This window comes from Rhea pennata, chromosome 1, assembly GCF_028389875.1.
Source record: "Rhea pennata isolate bPtePen1 chromosome 1, bPtePen1.pri, whole genome shotgun sequence".
Classification (NCBI taxonomy): domain Eukaryota; kingdom Metazoa; phylum Chordata; class Aves; order Rheiformes; family Rheidae; genus Rhea; species Rhea pennata.
Window position 1 is genome coordinate 7,342,075 of NC_084663.1, and position 24,652 is coordinate 7,366,726.

The following is a 24,652-nucleotide window of genomic DNA, read 5'->3' on the forward strand; positions in this document are numbered from 1 at the left end:
ACTGAACACAGCAGCTATCAACACTGCAATGCCAAATACATGGTGGTTCGAGCAGGGACTGATGTGTTGGGTATGGAGTAATAGAAATTAATCTCAGCGGCTATTCAGTCTTCTAGCTTTTTTCTAAAGCTTCCTCTGAAGCTGTCCATTTCAAGCAAGGGTGGCTGATTTGGAGATAGGAATCTGACAGCCCTTTATCTGCCAAGGGCTGCTGAACCCTCAGAGGATGCTAATCCAAGGGTATTCTCCCCTAGTACAAAAACAAACAAAAATCTTTGTTTTGCTCTGAAACTTTACTGCAAGCAGCCTCTCTCTGTGCAAGTCCTGGCATTTTCTTGGGGGGAGCTTGAGGTTACCTCTTACAGCTGCTTGAAGTCATTACGTACAGTGCCATCAGTTGGTAGACTATTTTCAGACTCAACAGTGGCGACATAAAATGCGTTCCTGTTGAGCAGACTAAAACCATTAAGGAGAGGAAAGGACTCAATTTGCAATATAAAATCCCAGACAGTAGCCTGATGGGGCCTTTAGGTTCTGGGGGGCAAAGAAGCAAGCAGGTGTTTTCTATCCTCTGCCCTGTGGGGACAACACTTATGCGGCCACTCACTGCGTGTGCTTTTCCCTCATAATTCCTGCAGCTGGTTGTTGCTATCAACCAGGTATATCAGAGAGGGGGAATTCTGTATGATATTTAGTTCCCACAATAAATAAGCAATGAGAAAGAGGAGAGGGACCTGTCTGAGGGGAGGAATGGATGCTAGGAATGGATGCTCTGAATTCACGTTTTCTGAGGTACCGGAGTATTCACACATGAGAGAACCTGATAAATAACTTCAGCTGTGCTAAAAGCTTAGGCTGGAGCTTACATTTCTTCTTTTCACACCAGAAAGTCTGCGCGGGAGGGAAAACTGGACGATGGGAGAAATGTCTTGCTGAACTCTGATCATGCAGAGATCAGTGAACTTACATGGGGAATATGCATCTGCAAAATACCCATGCTGGAAGAAGTTTGGGGACCACAAAATAAAAAAGGGAAGGGGCAGAGTTAGAGATATGATACCTCCCATTGACCACATCTGGGTGGTTTTCAAAGGTCCAACTTATAACGGTTGGAACAGTGATTGAAATTCTTCCCTTGGCCAGTGGCTGAAATCCTCAAATCAAGTAGCCTACATGCTGCTGGCAAGAAGCAGAAGATTTTGGATATTTGTGGCAATAACTGAACTTACGATTGCCCAGGCATTTGGTTGCACAAAAGATACACATGCTTACTAACACCGGTCTTATTAGTTTTGACTTTCTTAAAATTATGTGAGCTTTCTTGTGGCATTTTATCTGTGATGTGTGCTGCTCATGGAGGTGCAGCGTTAAATGTCATGCCTTGCAAATGTAGTGCTCTGGCTGGAAAAGAGCTGTTATGTCGGGAATCTGCCCTACTTAAATGACTCTCTTGTTTGCCCAAGGATTTTTGTATAGTGTTCTTCTAAATGATCCTAGTTTTCAGTGCAGAACGAAGTTAAATGAGATAGATGTTAATATAAGTGATTCAATCATAGTTTATACTACGCCTTTGCAACTAGGATTCTTAGTGTGTTTTCCTGGCAGCGTGGTAGCCAAAGCAACAGCAGAATCTAGGTCCTCTACTTTCATCTGTATGGAGTGCTGCCCCTCTAATTAATGATCTGGAGCAATATGCAACCAGTTTTCTTTCAGCTACTTGGCTTCCAGGATGATCTGGAGCTGGCAGAGATGTACAGGATACTCAATCATTAAAGGATTTTGTTTCCCTTCTTGTACATCACCTTCCATATTCTAATCCTTGCTTCTGAATAGCAGCATCCAGCCAAAGCCCAAAGCCCATGGAGTACCTTGATTTTGTTGCAGATGTTGAAGTGAATTCATCCATTAGGGCTAGTTCTGATCCTGCAGGACTTCTGTCCTTATGGTGTCAGGTCAGTAACCCATAGTGGCTCTGTGCCAGGTGGTGGCAAGGGTGATTAGAGGATTGTAGTATCTCTGTTGTGAGGAAAGGCTGCAAGAGCTGGGCCTGTTCAGCCTGGAGAAGAGAAGACTGAAAGGGGATCTCATCAATGTGTATAAGTATCTGAAGGGAGGGTATCAAGAGGATGGGGCTGGACTCTTTTCAGTTGTCTCATGTGACAGGACAAGAGGCAACAGCCACAAACTGAACCACAGGAAGTTCCACCGGAATAGAAGGAAGAAATTCTTTGCTGGGAGAGTGGCAGAGCACTGGCATAAGTTTCCCAGAGAGGTTGTGGAGTCTCCTTCTCCGGAGATATTCAAAACCCACCTGGACTTGATCCTGTGCAACGTGCTCTAGGTGACCCTGCTTGAGCAGGGGGGATTGGACTAAATGATCTCCAGAGGTCCCTTCCAAACTCAACCATACTGTGATTCTGTGATTTTAGTGTCATTAAAGTGCCATGCCATGCACTTACGTCTGCTCGTCATTCGTGAGCATACCCAGTCCTGTGTCTGTCACACAGCACCACTCCTGTTCAAGCCAGGTCTTGTTTCAGGGGCAGATTTCAGCTTTGTTGGAGGAGCAAGTCCTGCTTTTCCGGTGTTTAAGCAGCACTGAATACTTCAGCATTCAGGGAGCTCTGACAAGTCATTAACAACGCTTTTGTGAACTGACCCTGCAGCAAGCAAAGGGAACTGGTTTGTGCTTAGTGCACTCTAGCACGTTTCGGAGCAGATCAAAACCTCTCCTGGTAGGTCTTGTTTGCACAGCTGCCACGCTCAGGAAGGTTAACTAGCGTCTTTGGTTGCCCAGTTCAGTTTGCCCCTCTAAGTCTGGGCTGGCAATTTGATCATTAACTTACATACGTTTAAGTATTGCTCAAGTGTAACGTTTCCTCCACACACTTGTTTTGCTGATACCTCTGCAAAAGCACATGAGCAGATTCATGGACCTGAAAGGCCAGAAAAGAAGTCCTGCAGTTTTGCTTGGTTACCTCTGCATTGAGCCTTGCCACAGGTTTAATCACTCTTAATGTTTTATTTCTCCTGAAATTTCCCTGATTCCTCCTTCCAGATGTGTTTTCTCTCCTTTGCCCCCTGGATGCTGGAATGTTGTGAACCTTCTTGGGGACGAGTCCTGAGATAATTTGTTAAAACATGAGTCTCTATTTATTTGTACTTTTATTTCTAGACATCTTCTTTCTATCTAATGGCCTCAGAATAGCCTTGAAAAAGAATTTTGCAGCCATCGCCCGAGAAGGCACCTTCCCATCATTTCACAGATGGGCAATTTGTAGGGACACGATGGCATGCAGGAAAATCAGAGCAGCACATGGGATTTGTCGGTAAGGAGATAGAGCATCTGGGCAAATGGCAAGTGTGAGAAAGGGTGGGTTAAAAGGGTCATAAAGCACATTTCCTTAGCTAGATGTTTGCTTGTTGGCAACAATTTATGTAGTCTAATTTGCTTTAACCAAGCCTGGTTCTTGATGTTTGTATTTGGGGCATTTTTTTTTTTCCTTTTTCTCCCTTTTGGTAACAATTCATACTGAGAATTTGAGTCCTTGTAATTTAAGATGTTGCCACCACCGTCACAATGTGCTGTGCCATCCCCCTCCGTGGTACTGCGTAGCGTGGCACCGTCGCACAGCACAGAAACAGTGATAAGTTGCTTTGCTCGGCGTTAATCCGGGGCTGGTTTGCTATCTCTAGTAGCCGAGGGGATGCGGAGCAGATGTGTGATGGCCTGGGACTGCCACCGACTGCAGCAGCAGGGAGATGCGCCGAGAGCATCCAGAGAGGGAGGACTGCATGAAGAAAAAAGCTACAGAGAAGAGGGATGAAGATGCCCTCATCCTGGGGGGAAAGAGAGGGGTGGGAATAACACAGGCCATTAATTATAATTACACTGCAGGGCTTGGGAGCACTGTCGTCTAGGCTTCCTCTTCTTGCGTGATCACTGAAAAACCTTTTAGCTTCCCTGTACGCTGGTTCTCTGCGTCTATAAAAGGAGAGCAGCACCTTAAAAAAGAGTTAACTCCCAGCAGGTCTCGAGGAGACGAGAGAGGCTGGTGTTTCTGCAAGGAGAGATCAGCAGTGGGTACGCACAGGCGTTTTGAAGCTTAGCAGCCTGAATCCCCTGAACCTTCGAGCTTCGCTCCGTGCTTCGAGCAGGGGATAAAAGCAGAGCTAATTAAGCCGTTCCCAAATCCCTGCTGATCCGCGGCCATCAAGGACCTGTGACTGCGCAGGGCTTTGCTCAGCGCTCGATTTACCGCGACTCCCACTCGCGCGAATGGCATCAAGGAGGCGCAACGCGTGTTCGCCCGTTGCTCGCGCGGCCGGAGAGCCCCACGGAGGGGAGCCGGCCATCACTGCCTCCCACTGACCTTCTCAACACCAGCCCTGGTGTCCAGAGCCCACCACGTCACTCAAACCCTGGGGTATTTTTCTGATCAGCAATGTTCAGCCATGAAGAAGGTTTAATTATTTCTGTAGTGGAGCTTTGAGCAATTGCTCCAGCAGGTTTTAAAGTAAAGAAAAGTGTGCGTGGATTTCTGCAAATCGAGAATTGCAAGGGAATAACCAGCAGTGATTGCTGCTGACTGCAGTGACCTCTGCTGGACAGCATAGGCCTGATTTGTTTAAGTTTTATTGACAAAACCTGCAACTTGATCTAAACTGTAGGTTTCTACCCAAGCTGTTTCCATTGATTTTTTTATTTTCAATACCATTTTCCTTTAAATAGCTTGTCGGTCGAGATTCCACGTAAGAAACGCTGTGTGAGCCAAAAGCCGTGATTTCCAGGAGCAAGCTGTGCATTTGGGCAGAGCTAATAAACACGGGGCACTGCCAAGGTGAAAACTCTTCTGGTCTTCAGGAGTCTGGGGCAAAGTGGAAAAAATGCCTCCCACCCACCGCAGCAAGCGTGGTGGCCCCCAGCAGCTGTGCTGGCTGGGGCGGCTGCTGGGTCTCTGCTGCGGGCAAGCACCTCTGAAGAAGACCTTCCATCCCTGGTGGGAGTTGGCTGCCTTTACACTTTGGGGGTTTTAAATGTGAACACGACATGCTTCCAGCGTGACAGTGAGGGTGGTCACTCATGTGATGAGTTACTGTCTCCGCTGTTGTTCCGCTGGGAGAAGGGAGGCTCAGGCGTGCTCCTGCTCCGTTATAATCCTTTGAGTCTGGGAGCAAGATGGGGCTTTTCATTGACTCTCCAAACCTCATTTTAAAAAGGTGAAAAAAACCATCAATGACAAAGCAAAGAGGAGATATTTAGGAATCTGTTCCTGCTGTAATTTATTTTTTCCTTCCCCTCGCCTTGCTGTGCATGTGTGATTCAAACTATTTGGCTGTCTTCTTGCCCTATTGCAATTTATTCTCTCTTTCTTCATTTTGAATTCTTTTTTCACTCTCTTTCTGTGTCTTTCCCTGCTGAATCCCCTGTGAGCACATTCTGCTGCTGATTTCCAAGAGCAGCAGATCAGCAGCAATAGAGAGGACCCCAGAGGCCCCTTACTCCCTCTTTTAGTTTAAAGCAGTGTGAGTTTATCTGCTTGCAGAACGCATGGCAGCATGGTGTCCATGAGATTTGCAAAGCTGTGAGCAGCCGAGAAACACAAGGGCTGAGACATGGTTCGAACCACTGGCTTGTGGTGCCTGTTAATTAACGGCCAAAGGAGTAATGTGTAATTTCCTTCTAAAATGTTTAAGGAGCGCCAAGATTGTCTAATTGAATGTCTCTGTAAATCAAAGTAACTCAAAATGCATCGCAGCAGGTAGGAAAACAGTTTGATGGTATTACAGGAGCCTGTGCCTCATTGACCGTTCTTGGCCATGACACCAAGGACTGCCTTGTTAATGCAATCCTCATCTTAAAACGCCAGCCCCTCCTCTGTTAAGGTCACTGACACCTTCCTTCCAGCTCTGCTGAATCTTTCATTTGGCAGGTCACTCTTGGAGACACTAGAAGAGGGCACAGAGGTGGTGGCAGCCAGAATGGGGAGAGGTCTTGTGGCAACTCTCAGCATGCAGCCCTGCATGTCTAGTATGCTCCTTTCCAGCCTCTGCTTCCATGGCTGTTTGTGGGTAACCCACCAGTTGCCCCCATGTACAACAGTGAGGTCTTGTTAGTGGCTGTCTCAGAAGATAACGTATTGGGTTGCTTTGGGGAACCACTGAGGTTCTCCAAAATAAGAATAAAAAGCATTAATATGCACATGATAAAAAAAATACTGTAGACTAGACTGGAGGCTTTAAACACGTATTACTATGGCAGATGTAAAAAGATTGTATTGAAACCACCTTCTTGTCATCATGGTATGAAATGCATAAATGATACTATATATGTATGCATGCATAAAGGAGTATGGAGAAATACATCTAATAATTTCCATTAGAAAGTTAGTATTTTTTTGAAATGGCATTTGAAATACTAAAGTTACTCCAGGTAACTAAACAAAGACAAAACTGTCTGTGCCCTAACTATGACCCTTAAGGGACCAGGCACTGGAAATTCATGACAAAGCTACAACTTCCAGGCCTAGTGCTATATAAAGACAAGTAGACAACCTATTGGATTCCCATTGTCAATGTTTAGAACTTTATTTGGGATGAGGTCTACCCCGAAATTTTACTAAAATATCATGGAATTTTACAGATACATATGAGAGCTAAGAGCCTGCTCACATGTGTGTTGCTCTGACATCCTCTAGTCTATTATATTTGAGCTCACTTACTGTTGATTTTAAATTTCCTGCACGGTAAGGTGCTTATATGAGTGCAGCTTTGGATAACTGATTATGGGCCTAAATTCAGGTCAGTCACTATCTTTCCACTGAATTCAGAGGGAATTGGGTTAGCCTGCGTTCTTACAGGAAAGACGCTGCTGGGGGCAGAAGACCTTCCACTTTCCATCTTCACGGAGAGGTTAGGGTGCTTACAACTGCCAGGTATGAGGTCCTGACATGCAATTAAGCATATTAATTAGCTTGAACCTTGAAACTTTTAGAGAAATTGGCATTTGCTGATAAAGGCACTGTGTTTTCTTTCTGAATGAGTCTATATGTTCTTTAATTGGCAGTCTCTTCTTAGTGTTTCCTGCATCTTTCTTGCTCTTGAAACAATTGGCTGTAGCTGGTGTAATTCATCGTCTGCCCCTTGGAGTTGTAGTGGTCATCCCTATAAGGTTTGCACAAGTTAAATGTATGCTTCAGAAATGGATTGTAATTGTTTAAGCAGCAAATCTGGACAGGCATTGCTCTGAGTAGGTAATAGGCTGTGTGTTTATACAGATGATTCTTCTCTTAAGAATCATCTTCTTTTCTCTACTGCCGTGCTCTGCAGCCGTCACACACTTGCACTCTGTTTTTGCTCCTGCCCTGGGAACTCAACCGTCTTCGTCCGTCTGACAGAGGAACCGTAGACTGCTAATGCCTCAAGCATGTAATTGTTAAACATTTTGGCCTCAGAGCAGGTTGAAGGAATCTTTTGCTAGTAATCACGGTATCCTGGACTATGAAGCGCTCATGACTGTTTACTTTAGTCAAGATTGTATTTTACAGTGTTGAATAAAAGCACTGACAAGTAGTGTCTAACAAAAAAAAAAAGCTTTCTGTTTTGCAGCCAGTTAAAAAAATCACTGTTTCAATTTGTACTTACCTTGCTTGTTCTTTTTCAGGATCAAGCATGAAAATATAGTTGCCCTGGAAGACATATATGAGAGTCCGAACCATTTATATCTGGTCATGCAATTGTAAGTACTAAAGCTAATTAAGTTTAATTGTCAAAATTGTCCAGCGTTCTTGTTCTGGTTTTGTTCTTTAACCAAAACAATGAGCCTCCTTGCTGCAGTCTGCCAAGTCCCTGGCAGGGAGGTAGGATGAGGCTTCAGGTCTGAAGGTGGGCCAGATTGCTATACACTTCATGAAATTTGGGACTGATGTGTTGTCAAAATCAAAATCAGAGTAAAGACTCAAAAATCATCGTAAAGCGAGTCAAATAGAGTATCCCTTTGGCACAACCAGAGCCCTTCTCCTTCCCCCTTTCTCCCCTCCGAGCCCCCCCCCCCCAGGGAAGAGTGGGGTGCTGTCACGTGTAGGATGTGCTCTGGGTGACCCGACACTCTCATCGCATTACTGAAAGGTCACCTAGAAGGATGGATGGAAGTGCCAGGAAAGTGCTCATCCTGCTTTTCTTCCTTTTTGAAATCAATTAACAAACACGTGTTGAAGATAGCATTTCCTCTTACCTTCTCTGTTTTCTCCTTCTTTCAATGAAGAGATCACCTGGACCAAGAGCAGAGCAGACAAGGCAGGGCAGAGGGATCAGTCGCAGCTGTGAAGTAGCAGAGGTGCCATAGGGCAGCCTCAAGCATCCGTTATAGGCAGCTCTGAATTAAAACTCCATGGGAAGCCTGAACTCTTGGGTGACCCCTGCAAGTCCCTGGTATGCTGGTAGCATCCAGGCATGGAAGTGGCATTAGCAGCTGTCCTGCTGGGAGTTTGGGAAAAATGTGCTCTGCACATTTTTCACCTGTTTTTGTAGTCCTAATTTTCTGCCTGAAGTGCTGTAAAAGAACTTAAGCAGCAATCTCAGGGTTGTACAAATCCCCCCCCCCAAAAAATGTGAATTATATATAGTATTAATTTTGTGACCAGCTGATTTACAAATACCTGCTTTTTTTTAACCTCTTCAGAAAAAAATTAACTTTATTCGTATTTATTATTAACTTGTTTGATGTGAAATAATCCTAACTTTTCTAAATTTCTGATGTCCAGCTCACTGGATTATCAAAAATGCAGGTCTGCTATCATAGATGCTGCTGAATATTTATCAGTATAAATTTCTACTTGCTCAGTTCAGTACTTACTGGCAAACTATCCTTTCTGCTATAGTTGTTTTTATACATCCAGGCAGTTGATTTTTCAGGAGTCAAGCATTTAGCTGTTACAAATGGACACAGCTTCACTGAAGCCCGTGGTGGTGAGAAGGTGATTGCTTGTGAGCCTGTGTGCAGGTGGGGATGCAGCTCTGAGCACTTACGGGGCGCACTGAGATGTCATGCGTACCCATGCATTGAATCGAACCTGCTGCCGAGCAATACTGATCCTTTTTATCATTCCCATTAAAAGAGAGAGGAAAATTCCTCAGAAGGTGTAAGGTCATTTTACTAGACTACAGGCGCACAAATGCGATGAGGCTGCAGCAGCATAACAAATCACTGCCCACCCAGGGAGCTGGCATGACAAACTCGGTGTGTGTGCACGCTCTTAATCTGCCTCAGCTATGGTGTAAAACACATGAGCTTAAGCTTATTTTCTTAAAGTAGTTTGATGGCATGCCCAGCACACCTCATTGCTGCAAATCAGACAAGGCCATGTGGTCCTTTGCGTAAGGTACGCTAGGGAATAATCTTTCCCTCTCACTCTCTTGGAAGAACATCAAACTAACCCAAAGTGGAAGGGAGGAGATGGCCAGGTGCTCATCCTAGTGACCATGAACTTTGCACCAAGGATGGTGCAACCTCTGCCATGCCTTTGCCTTCTGAGTTTGCATCAATGGTTGGGAGTTGGATCTGCAACTCCACAAAGTTGAGAAGACTCAAAATTGATTCAACACATCTTGCTGTTTCCATCTGTGAGAATAATCTCTAGTTTCCTAGGTAACATCAACTTGTTGCTACAATAGCTCAGGAGCGCTGCACGGTGTGAGGTATCTTACTTGTTTACATTGCTGCCCTATTTATTATTAGATTCCGTGTGGGTTTTTTAGCTTCTGATTTTCGTGTGTCCTCTCTCTTCTCAAGAGTGGGGTTTTGACTGGGAGGGAGTGGGGAATTTGAAGGTGGGGTTTGGTATGATTTAGAAGTGCTTATGGTCAAGCATGGTCTGGGAAAGAGCATTTAGATAAAAAGGATAAGAGGTAATATTTGGGCCCTTTGTGAAAATAAAGATTAGTATCATTAGCACAGCAAATCTCAGATTTGTTTGCCATTCTCCTTTGACTCATCGCTTGCTAAATGGGTATTAACTAATGTTTACCAAAGGAGCACTTTTGTTGCAGCATTTTCACTGTCAGTTGTTAGACACTCCTTGAAATTTTGTGGAAAATCCATGCGGCGATCTGTGAGCATCTCACAGCTCACTGTCCGTAAGGCTTTTCGAAGTACCCCAACCCTCCCTGTGTTGCCCTCAGGTACATATACGTTTGCTTTGACATGCTTATTAGCAGGCCAGCTTAAAGGATAAATACTGCACCTTAGTTTGACCTGTCAAAGATATGGGCAAGCACAGGTGGCAATGTCTAAGAGTTTTAGGAGGGGAAGGGAGGAGGTGGTTGTCCATACCTGCTTGATACTTAATTTCTTCTTGCAAGTCCATCTGGGAGCTCTTCCCAGGGTTATGCAGCTGCTGGTGAATCTTGACAGGTTCATGTGCAAATGTGACCTCTTGCTTTGGTTTCAGCCCCTTACTTTTACGTACATTTTATGAGTGATCATAAAACTGTTCAAGCTGCCACAATCCTCTTGATTGAAGATAGACCATTAAGTTCAGTTTGGAGATCTCCAAATTTGACAGTTCAGAATTGTGTGCTGTCTCAAAGCATCAGCCGGTTTCTTAGAAATGCTGGACCGTTTCTTTCTTAGTTCATTTTTTACAAAATATAGGCTATTTCAACACAATGATTTTAAGTTTGGCAAGGTTATGCACAACTCCAAGCAGTCGTTTGAGGGGAGATACTGCTCAGCTTTTATACAAGGTGGAGTTACCAGCGCAGCTGCAAAGCAACTATGGGTGTAGAATAGTTACTGCCTCTGCTCAGGTGATTCAGCTAAAATTTTACAGACACTATAGAAAAGCACTGTAGAGCGCTTTGGTTGAATTTTATTGTATTTCCATTATGATGATGTGCTTTCAAGCCAAGAAATCCACTGCTCTGTTCCTAATGTTGATTTCATGCCGTAACATTAAGATCTGCACAGCCAGTAACCTGCTGAGAATGAAGACAAACATTAATATACTCAGAAGGTTTCATTCCTTTTGGATGCTGAGTGAGATTTCCCCAGAGGAAGACAAGGGAAAATAAAGCACTTTCAGAAATGAAAGTTTTATTGAGCTATGTCTTGGTATGATAGTAGACTTCGCCAGTGAATACGTAGAGGACTTTTGGTTGCTGATGTCCTGTGAAGTAGGTTGGGGCCACATTAGTAGGATTCACCATACCCTCCCTCTCTTCCAAGCTGTCTGTGTTACTTCATTTTGTCAGTATATGGAAATACCCTGACAACCTGTTGTGGTTAGTATTGCCAGATAGTATTATTTCACCGGTATAAGCTGCATCTTTGGATACTGATGACTCTTTTATTGCCTGCTGGAAAATCATGCTTAAAAATGGATTTTCGTAAACATATATTTTCTAAGTAGTAGAGGACTGTTTATAAATGCTGTTTCTGTGTATGCTAGCTGCACAGGCCAGAACCGATTCTCCAAGTTAGACTCTTACTTCACCCATATTGTTTACCTGCATTGAAGCATGAAGCGGTGAAGTCTGATCTCCTGTAGATTTGTGCCTAAGCAGCGTTAATCCAAGATCCGTGCACACATTCCTGCATGCTCCTCTGTGCATCTGCTGAGACATGTTGCTCACTCCCTGCTCTGGAGCTTTGTGCTCAGAGCAAATATGGGGCCAAGTTAAAAATCAATGAAAACCTTAATTGCATTTTTCTCCTTTATTCAGCCACTGGGTTTTTTTAAACATGTAGAAACTTAATATCCTTGATATCACTACTCTTCTGTCAACTTTGGTTGAAGTTAGCCTGAGGTGTCCGAAGTTACTCGGGACTGACAACCAGGGATAGATAGTCAGTGTGACCACATGTGCCTCACTTCCTTTAGAAAACAAGCTAAAAATAGGTCTAAAAAACACCTCCAAAGGTTATGGGATTCATCTGCCTATCCCAGGGCAGGCTATGCTGCCTGTCACAGCCCATCAGCCATAGCAGGTGTCTTTCCAACCTGTTCCTAAAAATCTCCAGCGACTGAGATTTCATATGTTCCCTGGCAGGCCACACCAGTGCTTCGTGTCCTTATTGGTAGAGAGCACTTTCTAATAACTAAACCTTCCAGGCTGCAATTTAAACCTGCTGTCTTGGGAAGTTTTCTCATTTTTCTAATTCCTCCTGAAGGTAGCAAGACTGTTCAAAGGTAAGGATTACCAGCTTGGACTTGGGAAAGCACGTGTCTAGGCTAAGTAGCGATCTGATTTAAACACTCTCCTCCTAGTTTCTCTGTACATTTTTTTCCTGTTGAAAATAGCACCATGTGCAGTGAAATACCCTCTCCGATTAACATCAGGGGCTCTCAGAGCATGGTCCGGTGAAGAGCTGCAGAGCTGGAGCCAAGTTCTGACACCATTCAAAAGTGTGCTACAGAGGTGTTCAGTAGGACTAGAGCCTTTGAGCTGCAATGAAAGGGAGATGTGTGAGCGAGGGCCTGATCCTGAGTTCTTCAGCATCTGCTTAGAAGAGAGTGAAAGACCTACCACCAGTCTGGTATAGATTTCCAGCTCTTTGGGGAGCTCTGCTGCAATAAGCGGGTCTGATCCTCTCCGTAGGAGAGCTGTTTTACCCAGATCCTGTCAATTTGTGTTTCTCATTCTCCAAAGAAACCAGAGTATATGCCTTAGATGAGGTTATCTGAGGTTTCAATATCTCTGCTCCATTTCTCCAAGCAAGCTCCATTTCTTTGAGGGTTAGCCAACCTTGAAATGGTTCTCTCTACCTTTCCAAAAAAAACAGACGTATGTGCCCTTCCCCAGAGGAAAAATGGCAGGGATCTGGAACTGCAAAACTGAGCCTAACACCCTGACCTTTGGGGGTTTTCCAGTTTGGCGTCTTAACTATACTTAATTATTAGGATTTGCATCACAGCAAAGCTGAGATGACGGGGGCTCCTTCCTGTTGGGTGTAAGACTCACGCACAAAGAGGAGATCCCTGCCCATAAATCTTACAGACTCCGAGTTTTCACTGACATGTTTCTGCTGTTTATTAGCTTTCCTGCGCCATACATGGGCTTATTATAATCTTATAAAGGCTTGGGTGAGCAACTGAAACAGGCATGTACCTGCCTGCGGTAAAATCTGCGGAAGTTTTTGTTATTATTGGAAGCTATACCAACTGCCATTCTGCCTTTCACCTGTATATTCTGAATATAAGTGAACCCGAGGTAGAAAGCAGAGCACTAAGCAGTGATTAAGTGCTGAATTCCTTTTGTTTTTTGAATGCCCGATGCATGAGCGCGTTTCAAGAGCAGCGGAGCATGGACTGCATTTGAAAGTGACGTTTAAATTAAAATACTCAGCCTCCAAGAAAAACAGCAAACAATTGAGGGAAGTGCCTCGTTTGCCAGTATCCTTAAGAAGTCTAGCAAGGACACACTATGTTATGAAACAGCAACACGCATGCCAAGCATCTATCACATCAGGCTGCTAATTAAAGCAAAACCCAGATATACTGCAGCACATTTCTTATACGAGATGTATTCATATACTTGTTTTCCATGCCTGTGAAGCGTTATGCAAAAGACAGAAGGAGATATCCCACCATTCACAACAGGATTTGTATGAACAATGAAAGCAAGCTGAATTCCTTAACAGCAGAAAATACGTATTTCCACACATCCAAGAGAAGCTCCTCAACATTGCCTTTTTCTGTGAATAGCATGAATATTGTCATTATGGTAACAGAAAGAACAACACTAAGTATGGGCAACACGGAAGTTGATGACTCCAAGCCAGGGCATTTGGTAGTCAGTTCATGCACAGTACAGGACAGTTCAGCTGCACCTCCGTAGGCTCTGCTCTTCTTTATTTCAGACTCTCTTGACTCTGACAAGATGTCTCAAGAGGACCAAGCAGAATTAATGCCTGGCACCCATTGAAAGTACGTTGAGTCTACGTGGAGAGTCTTGGATCCCATGCTGCCAGCACCTCAGCATGCTGTTTGGAAATAAGATGTGTGATAGATTTATGCAGCAGTCTGTACTCTTAGGGTTTGTTGGCAAGGGCCCTTTGCTGCGAGGACAGGGGAAGGCCTGCTTCCAATTTCTGGTCAAGCAAATATTCATGAATTTTATGTTAATCAGTCACTGGATAAATTGTGCACTTTTTTCCCAGAGCAAGTCCAATCTTAACATTTCAGGTATAATGAAGCAGCTTTCAGTTAAGCATCCTTGGCACCCTGTCTCTTGTCATCACTCATTACAAAGACCCCAGTGCTTGCTAGGGAGACCAGTGTATTTTAGTCTCTCCTTGGCAGAGGAGGGAAACTGAATGCTTTTCTCTTACTTCCTAGCTGAGGGAGCTAGGCAACCTGCTACCATTTCTTAGAGGCCAGGTCTGTTAAGTGTGCTCTGAAATAGCATACGTAAAGGATAGGCAAGGATCCTTTCTGGGCTTCCAGCCCAGCTGCTCAACACCAGGAAGGCCGATGCACATCTAGGCATTATCAAGAAAGGGACTGTCAGGGGCCAAGGGACCTTTGCTTGAACATGGACACCAGCTCAGTAGAGATGTAGAGACTCTGGTTAGGCAAGACTTCATTTCTTTACAGTTTATGCAGATAAATAGCAGTGATTTTTGAAAAAAAGGAACATTTGGAAGGCAGTGGAATGAGAAATGGCTCTGGTTATGTCCTGTGGTTGACAGAAGGCTTTTGCTGCTTCTAGAGACAAGGGTAGGTTTGGAGTTTTTTGAACTGAGGGGAGGTTGCTATACAAGGCACAGCTCTCCAGGGATGGATCCAGCTGGTGAATGTGGAAGATGAAGTAGGACAGCAGCAACAAGGTTGAGAATGTGTAACACAACTAGGAGCATCAGACAGTGAGATGGGAGAAGTGCTCAGAGAAATGACTCCTGGGTGTGTCATAGCCTTTGACATGGACATATTGCAGAAGTGGGCCCAAAGTGCAATGTTGGGATGTTAGACTTTGAAATCTCCCTCATCATTTGGGCATGCAAGAAATAATACAGGTTTGGGTTCCAACCTGTATCAACCTGTATTAATGTAGTTGGCACATGGTCTATCAGTATAGCTTAAAAAAGGGTGTTGCTGAAAACCTGTGCCTTATCAAAGTTTTCAAAGGCATATTGATTGAGCAACACAAATGAAATCCCATGTTGAGATAGCTCTCTTAAAGGGCTAAGGGAATTAATCTCAGTATAGCTCAATATTTCCCACTAGAGCTTTGTCAGGCACTGCTGAGATAATAAACTGATCCCTGGCAGCACGCCCCTGGGAAATCGAGGGTAGTTATTAATCCAGGATCAGTTTCATGTCCTTTTGTTTTGGCAAGAAAAAATATTTAGTCAGTTAAGTTCTGCTGCTAAGCATTCAGTATGAAGGAGTATCTCTCCTTTTCCTTGCCAGTGGTTGAGAGGTTTTAAGCAGCCTAGGAGAGATTAAAATCAGGGCAGGGGTGAAGGCATGGGCAGATCTTTTGGTAATAGCTTAGTAGACCACAGAGCAGTCTCCAAGATGACTTTTAGATACCTATAATTGTGTGGTTTGTATGTGATCCTGAAAGTGTGGAATGTACTCATCAGACAGTCCAACTGCTCTTAGCTCTTTGGTCTTGCTTGCATTCTGCTCTGTCAGGACCACTCTGAGGCCAGGAGCACCAAACTCCTTTTGCCCTCAATAGTTGTCAGGCAAGCTGCCTGGAGGAAGCCTCTTCAGCAGGAGCAGTTTAAGTTGAGAAGGGCCAAGATGATGCTCCCGAGTGCCTGTCCAGCTGAAATGACATATAGGCCATGGACTGTAGAAGACATTGCTGTGTTATGGAGCTCTCGTAGGCTCTCCCCCCTACTTTGCTCATCACTGTGGCTCTTAGTCCGTATGTGACCCTAAGGGCTTGTCTTCAATGTCCCAATGTCTTAACCCTGTTTCTGAGGGCCACCATGTGCTTCATAGTGTTAGTGCTGCACTTTTTATAGCTCCTACTCCCCATGTCCCCTCCAAACACAGCACCTTCTCCTAGAAAAGGCACTGAACAATGGCCATATTGCTGCCTTGTATTGTTTAGTGTCTAAGGACCTCAGCCCTTGCTAGGATCAGGCCATTTTGGAGTCCAGGTACATCAGTCCAACCTTCCGACAGAGATACAAGATTTGTGAGAGTCTTCCTCATCTTGGGGCATATCAATGACTTTCTCTTGGTGGTTTGCAGAACTGCTTATAGGCAGTCACCTTCAGGAGGCATGGACAATGTCAATGTATGTGCTGCTAAACTTGAACTCATTATCATCAGCTTAATCTGAAGTGTCCCATATGGACTGTGATGCAGTATCAAGGCAACACTGTGAAATTTAGGATTTTGAGTCAAGGAGCTGTGCTAGATCTGGTGTAGATTGATCTTTTTCTCTGCAAATAAAGAGATAATGGAGAAACATTTCCACATTTTTATTGAACAGACAGTATTACAATGTTGTTTACTTTTACAAAAATGTTAACAGTTTAGATGAAAATGGATTTTTTTCTTTGGGTATCTACTGCGGCAAAGCTGCTGTTGTCAATAAAGAAAACAAGAGGTTTGACCAAAACTCCAAATAAACCTTGTTCTAGCATATTATTCATAAAAGTTAAAGAAAGATTTGGAGGGCTCATAAATCAGATAAACACAGGTGAATATTTTATGGTATTGATAGGAATGAAACCTATGTCTAGAGACTAGCCGAACAGGGGGACCGCAAACCTCCATTGACGTAATATCCAGCCTCTAGCAAGGACCAGTACCAAATTTGTAATGCAGGAGTATGTGACTTGATTTTTAATTTTACTGCAATACCAAAATTTTGACAGAATCGCCTTGAATTTCTCTCTCTAGCCCACCAGTAGTTCCCATGCCAAGCTCCCAATTAGAGCTCCCTGTCATAGCTGGTGCAGGGGCGTATGTACCAGTATTGTATAGCTTGGTCACTGCTTGGAGGCAGGCGTGTGATTCATGGGGCAGCAATATGTATCTGCCAGGAATCCTGTATAATATCACAGCTTCCCTAAGAGCAGGAATGAGACCTTCCTACTCGAACAGCAGGCCCCTGGCTATTTAGAGCCCTAACAATTTTTGCTCCATTTTTTTGTTTTTGGATAATCATCTCATTCCTTTTCATGCCTTGCCCACAAGTTTCATAGCTGATTACGTGATGTTCACGTAGGAATTGAATTAGTCTTCTGCATTTAGTTCTCTGTGTACCTGGCAATTTGCATGGTGGTACACTTACTGCCTGCACTAAAATCAATTAAATAGCTAGCATTCGCTTCAGGAGGAAGTGGCTTTGCAGCAAGATGGATAATAAATGTTAAATCCATATATGCCACAGTATGAGAATTCATTATGATATGGTAGGATCCCTCTGGGGCACTACATAGAGGCATTTTGATTAAGTAGTTACACTCATTTAAACGGAAAAGGACTTTCATAACAACCTGGAAAGCTTTAAAGTGAAATAATGTGGCACTGAAGCAAAATCCAAAATTAAAGTTGGAATTCATGAGTCTATTCTTTTACATGGTGACACCTTTATTAAAAGGTGTTTTTCCCTGTGAGTTTCCTTCTGGAGGAAGGTTATAAAGATGGTAACTAAGAGTACAGCAGCAGGCTCACAAGCGTTGCTTGTCAGGATGTACCAGAACACATCTACATGGTTTTGTGGCAAAAAAATATACTCCATTTTTCAAGCTACTCATACCTCAGTTCCAATCTCTATTCTAGTTAATACAGTCAGGTATGTTGTTCTGTTAAAAAGTCTGCAAGTGGGTTCAAAATTGTGTTAGGCTAACTTGCAGTTATATTTTTATTATATTATCAAGAGGCTCTATGTAAAACTTCAGAAGAAGCCATTAAGCCATATGGTGAAGAAGCATTTTATCCTCCTATACGAAAGTGTCTTATATTCATGTTGAAAGAAAAGATTCCTCACATTACATCTTGTCTAGAGCCTGTCCCAAAGGCTCTACGCAGGGCAGAATATTTCTAAAGCTAGGGAGATTCATCTACTTTTGTGTGGCTGAGTTTGGGCCAGGATTTTGTACAACCTAGAATTTTTAATGGGAATACAGATTCCTGCTTAAAATCCTGTTTTATTTTCCTTTTGTAGTGCTGTGGTTACCTCTTACGAAAACTGTTTTCACAGAACTGCAGAAGTTTTTGTCGTAATTTTCTGCTTTAAATATTGTCCCTGGAAAATTACACAATGGGAAAAAAATCCAATTTTTTCTTTTCTAAAACAGTGGTTAGGTCTACTATGGCCAAACTTCTACTTCTTTAAGTCTTTTATAGAGGAAGAAAATAGTGCTGATGATAAAGCCTTTCTTTGATGCATTTTTAGAACATGTGCTCATTTGTTCTGATTCATACCACATGGTTATATTTTACCCTGTATAGGCCGTTCTTCCTAAACTGGAGGAAAAGTGTGTTCAGAGATGCAAATCCTTATGTCCTTTTTTCCCTCTTCACCGAGACAAAATTCTCGTTTGGGGCTGGGTGATCCTGCCTTAGCTGTAAAAATATTTCTGTATCAGTGGACTGAAAATACAGCAGAGGAGTTTGGTGTTTATGCGGTCTGATTATTCAGTTACTTAGTAGCATTTAACTACCCTGTAATTCTTCTTCTTCTTCTTTTTTTTTTTTTTTTTTTTTTTTTTGGTCCGTGATTGATGATACTCTAAGGAACACTGACATTCTTGGGTGAGAGGTAGTAGAATCTTTAAATGTCCATTTGTCCCAGCAGACAGAAGATAGCTTTTCCAAGGATTAAAAACCTGTGTAAGCACAGAGAGAGGCAATGTTCCTAAAAACTGCTCTTTGAGTTCTTACGTTAGGAACCAGTCAGCAAATTAACATCCAGCCAGCTCTTTGTCTCGGGGGTTTTGCCATTAAAACTCTCGGGCAGCTCAAGGAACAGGGTTCTTCCTTTGGGTGGCAGTGGAGCTGAGCACCAGCCCTCAGCCCCAGTCGTGCCGTATTGCAAAGCGTTTAGCAGTGATACTGCACAGCAGAAGTGTAAATATGATTAAGGGAATGCTTATTGCCTTGCAGTCCAGGGGCTTTTCCATCGATTAATGCGTGCTTTCCTGTAAGTGTCGGAAAGAACCGCTCTGACAAAGCACTTCGGACATTTTGCCTCTTGGGTTAGGACACTCTCTGCCAGAAGCTTTCAAATCTACTTTTTTTCTCAGGGTGTTTCTAACCTACGTTTGCTGTTTAAAGGGTTCACTTCATGTTCGTGCTTTCTTGCCTAGTTTTAAGGATAGCTGGGGACATGCAGGTAAGATTTCTGTCACTCAGGACTGGACAATCCTTTAGAGTACGCCAGGTGAAATGAAACATGCTTTGAAAAGCAGGTTTGCTGAGGAGAGACATTTTATCATGCATATTTACTGCACCCATTTCTCCCAGGAGCTTAACAAGGCGTTAGCTGGCATCTTTCTCATTGCTTTTGAAATGTGGCTGCTTTGGAGAGACCCATAGCAGCTCTTCGAGGCAGCATCTGGGAGCACTTTGAGGAGAGACCATTTCTGTACTGGGCTGGAGCATTTGTTTCGTGATGGAGCTGGAGGGAGGAGTGCCACCTGCCGCCAGCAAACGCCGGGGAAGCGGGCTCGAGGCAGCAGCGCTTGTGGCTGAGCCGGATAGAGATGCTTCGGAGCAGTCGCTCCTTTAATCCTGGACCCACCTTAGCTGAGTTAACTTGAGAAATTTGCTGGTGTATTCCTGAGTGTGTGTTCTCGAAAGTATAGTGGAAAGGGCAATTGTCGGCACAGCAGCACAGGCAGAAAAGGAAGGAGGGAGAGAAAATATGAGTAGAACTGATGTAGCCATTCCCTGTGGATTTAGCTGAAGGTCCCAGCATCAGAGCTACTATCCTGCCCAAATTTTCTTTTCCTTGGGGCACCCTGTTAAATGGGATCAAGTGCTGATAATTCAGTAAGCTGCTACCCAGGTCTCCCATACCACGCGTGCTCTCAGCTTGCTCTGTTTGGGGTTATCTTCATGCAAGCACTTGTTGCACAAGATGTTTTTCTCCAGGTTCCCTGACTCTCTCAGATGGTCTTTCTGGTCTCCAAAGCTGCAGCAGCATCGCAAGCCAGAGACATCATGGAAGAGGAATATCTTGCAGTGATGCTCATCGCGTATTCTGCTGCGGGTCACATAAAGCTGGTCTGAACATTATAATCTGCTGGAGGCCCACGGTGGAGGAACATTTTATTGTTTGATTCCCTTTCCTTTTGCTTGACATCCTCTGACCTTTTTGACAGGGGTTTTCTGTAATTTTGTGACACTTAGCAAGGCAGGCAGCATAATGGTGTGCCACTAACATCATGGAGGACTGGTGCAAACACCCTTCCCTGGTCAGAGGGTTCAGAAGGCCTGGCTGGCTCCAAATTTCAATTCACCGCGCCATGCCCCGTTGTTGCAGCCCACAGCCCTGCATGTGCATGGCCACGGTGTGAGTGACAGAAGTCTCAAAAGCGAATGCCAAACCACGCGGTACAAAGAGTAGAAGTAGACACAGTATCTCAGTGGTGGGTGCTCATTAGACTGTCTCCGATGTGCTGGGAAGGCATCCTGCTGCAGGAACTACAATGTTCTGCTGTAGGCTAGAAAATACAGCAGTGGCGTGTGGGTAAGGGACAGGTCTCTTTATCTACAAAAAGATATTCTGGCCTGATAACCAGCTATACGTAATGAGAACTAGAAGCTGCTCATCTCCGGAGTCTTGCAAAGATGTTTTTGTGGTTAGAGCACATCGATCTCAAAATCATGATATCTTCTTTACTCTGTCATTGATTTACACCGTGGTCTCAGATCATTTTCTCCTATCATTTCCCTTCCTCCAGAAAGGGAATACTTTCCTTAATTAATTCTGGTTAAGATTAACTGGTTTCTTTCTCAAGTCAAGGCTACTCTTTGTGGAGTAAGTTATTAAAAGAAGTGCAAGTTTTGGACTCTGGCCTCTGGTGTTGTCTGCCTAGGAAATGCTGCAGTCTAACTGAAAATGAGTAAAAGTGAATATACTTATTTGATGGGACCTATGACTATTTTGGAAAAGGTACTCAGCTGCGTATCGATCCCCTCTGTTGTTTCCCTAGGTACCCCTGCGTAGTAGCTTTATCGCTCCATGTTGTCGGTGTCTGTTTGGAAATCTTCACCCAACGTAATACAAGCTTCACACTGTGGTTCACAGTACGATGCTGTGGCCACCATCATGGCATAGATTTATTTATCCATATACTGTAGATATGTGGAAATATCAAACAACAGAGTTACGGCATCCAAAGTTAAGTATCCACTTAAATGAAGCGAGGATTTCACCTCCTGTGTGCAGTATAGAGACAGATGCAACCAGATGCATCAAATCAGTGGCTGAAGGTAACAGAAACAGGCATCAATTCTTACTCGGCAAGGGAGAGCTGAAATGCAGGCTGGATGAAACCTGAACAGCAGTCTCCAGAATTTGAATATCCATTTCTTTATGCCATAGGCAGGTGGGATGAGTGATTCAGGAATCCTCAAGTGTGCCTAGGTGCCCTGCAGGGCGAAAAACAAGGGAAGAGATGCAGCTGCCCCTTTCTCTCTCTTGTTCACGTGCAAAGCACTGTGTTCAGTGAGCTCAAAGTCTGCAACTTTTTAAAAGTTCTTATTTACATAGCGCCCAAAGGGCACTGCCTGCAGTGTCAGTGCCCCAGGACGTGTTAGAATAACAAGATAGCTGGCACGCAACTCTGTGTCTCTAATACTTAATGGCCTTAATAGACAATGAATACACAAAGAGGCCTTCAGATTCCTAATGGACTTAATAGACAATAAACACACTGAGAGGCTTGCAGAAGAGCATCCCAGGTAGTGTCAGAGCCTTTGACCTGATATATCAACCTTCAGACCATGCTGACCCTGCAGGGAAAGTTGCCTAGGGCCGGGCTGGCTAGAGGTGCTTGGGCATCTTATTCCCTCTGGCTGGGGGGTGAATAAAAATGACCTTCTTGACTGCATCTATGCTAGTAAATAAAGAAATCTGTATCATGTGCTCTTCACCGAACTGTGTGCAGGCATCGGCTAGGAGGAGCATAACTGGCCCGGGCCAAAACTGTGCTGGGGAGCGCACTTGCAAAATACATGTGGGAAGTGCCTTGGTCCTGTTTAGTCTGCAATATAGCCATAACCTCAGGGCCTTTACTGTCTGTTTGTGAAATGAAAATAAAGGCCCTTTCTGCCACGTATGGGATCTGCGAGGATGAACCTGTTAAACACTGATTTTTTGAGCTAGCTGTATCGGTTTAGGCATATAGTTGCTCAGGCAAATTGAAGAGTGTGCAAGCACCAAGTGTTGGAAGTACAAGTATTGGCAAAAGGAGACTGCTTAAAGCCTAAAGCCTCGTTTGGTTTGATTTCAAAGGATTTTCCAAAATAACTATTCTGTTCCCTCACTGCAAGAAAATGCAAAGTGTCATGAAATAGCCATTCAAAAAAGAAAAGCGACACAGTTAAAAGAGCTGGTTTCTCCTGATCTGGCTTTTCAGATTTCAGAGAGGGGGCACATCAGTTCATCCATTAAGCGTTGCTGGTCTGGCATTTGTGCTACTACCCTGCAGCAAAAGCAACTGCAGCAAGAGTTTTTTTAAGATACACTTTTTTTTTTTCAGAGCTTTCTGGCTCTGACACGGTTCAAACTTCAGGCTGCCCACAATCTGACCATTGACGTGAACATCGGGTTTTTAGAGTTATATATTCTGCTACCTAATTCCTGTCTAGGGATGTCTGTCCTTCCTTAGCTTGAGACATCTGCATGGTGATGAGGTCTCCTCCAACTGCAGGCCAGGGAGAGCAAGGAAAGGGAGAGGGAATGGGAACTGATGGCAGGAGAATGGACCCTCTCTATTCAAGCCACTCTCCGCATACTCTCAGTCACGCATGCATCACGTGGCTGTTAGCAAAAAATTTATTTTCTTACTGAACATTAATGTTCATTGCCTGCAGCCTCCTGGTAGTAAATTATATTCATGGCCTCCAGGTCCTAGTCCTGTTGAATAGTTATTTGCAAGGCAAAAGAAATCTACTGTTCTTGTTGAACTTTGAATACATAAAATAGTCTCTTTTCAGTCTGAACATGCAAATGCCCGTTACAATGAGAATATTAACATTCTTTTCAGAAAATATATTTTATTTCCAACCAGTTCTTCTTATGTGACAGCCCACCTTAGAGAATTAAGCATTATTTACATTTCTCAGAAATTTCTAAAATAAAAGCTGTCCTACTTTACTTCATTTTGAATTCTTACTGGGTAGATAGCATCAGGTTGCAGTGCCGTTCTATCTTGTGCAATTAACCTTTGAAGAAAAAAATCTCCAAACATTTACTTTGTAAAACCCATCAGACCGGAAAGATGGAAAGCAGAAACAATTGCTTGTAAGGTTTTACTTCTGCAGTATGTTCATATTTTTATTTGAAAATCGTAAACGGTTGTCATTTTCTGATAAATATGGGTAATAAAATGTATAATAGAAATGTCCTATTTTAGATGCAAAGAAGCAACCTTTACCCAGCACCAGCAGCTAAATTTGACATGATGAGTCTTGTCCAAAGCACATTCACCTGTTTCTTCCCTTACTGTAGTCAAGCATTTGGACTCTGTGCCGCAGTATCTATCTGCTCTTTGTTATATGTGACATTTACCAGATTTTCCTGATGAGCCCACTCTCCTAATTGCTTGTCCACGTGTCTTGGTGCACTTTATCATAGCTGCACTAGGCAGAACGGGCACGTTGTGAGGGAACAGTGTCAGTCTACTCGCAGAGTCCCTATTTTCTGCACATAAAGCTCAAAAGGACTGTTTTTTGAAGAGCTGAGTTCTTGCACTCGATTCACTCTTCTTCATGAGCTGAAAATAGTGCGTATTGTTCTCCTAATCCCTTAGCAACTTGAAAACTGCCAAAAATTGAATACGTCTTAATCTTTACCTACAGCAAGAAAAATAGGCTAGCTCAGTTATTCCTGCAGTTACTTAGCTAGTGCTAATCAACAAAGATTTTGATGGCTTTGTTTTTTGGTACTTTTCTAAATATTCCATTTATCATTTCAATGGGTCCTTTACAGATCTAAGGCATGGTGAATAGCCTTGCTTCTGCCGTGCGCATTATTGAATCAGAACAACATATGTAAAAATATAACTGTCCAGCAAAAAAAAGACCTACTCCCACAGTCTTACTAATCATAGATTATCAAGATTCATAATACCCTGGATATGTTTTTTGCAGCCAAGTTGTTAATAGCCATGTCACAGGACAAAAGTAAAGGAAGAATGAGCATGTTGACAGGTAATAGGGCAGCTGCAACTCAGGTGTATTGGCACAGCTGTGGCATAGATGCTGGACAGAAACCAGAGTCACCAGATTTAACAGTTGTGTCCTAAGCATATGTGGAGGACTATGAATCCCAGTTTTGGCTATTCTGAAGACTAACTCATGCCTTTTGAACTGTGCTTGCTTTGTTTCCCCTGAAATCTGCTCCTCCTCAATTGGGTAAGGAGCAGTTTGGTAAATGACTTGTTTAAATGTGGTTGGAAAGAATGGCTGAAAGCCCTGGGTAGATAGCTTCAGTCTGAGACCGATCACTT

The 24,652-nt window shown here is 43.5% G+C and overlaps 1 protein-coding gene across 1 annotated transcript in view; it reads left to right on the plus strand.

Annotated features, from left to right (window-relative positions):
- Positions 1 to 24,652, plus strand: part of CAMK1D (calcium/calmodulin dependent protein kinase ID) — a 217,960-nt gene that overhangs the window by 123,211 nt on the left and 70,097 nt on the right. The window contains exon 3 of the mRNA XM_062580868.1: positions 7,664 to 7,738. Coding sequence (XP_062436852.1) covers positions 7,664 to 7,738 — 75 coding nt within the window. The remainder of the gene's footprint in view (positions 1 to 7,663; positions 7,739 to 24,652) is intronic.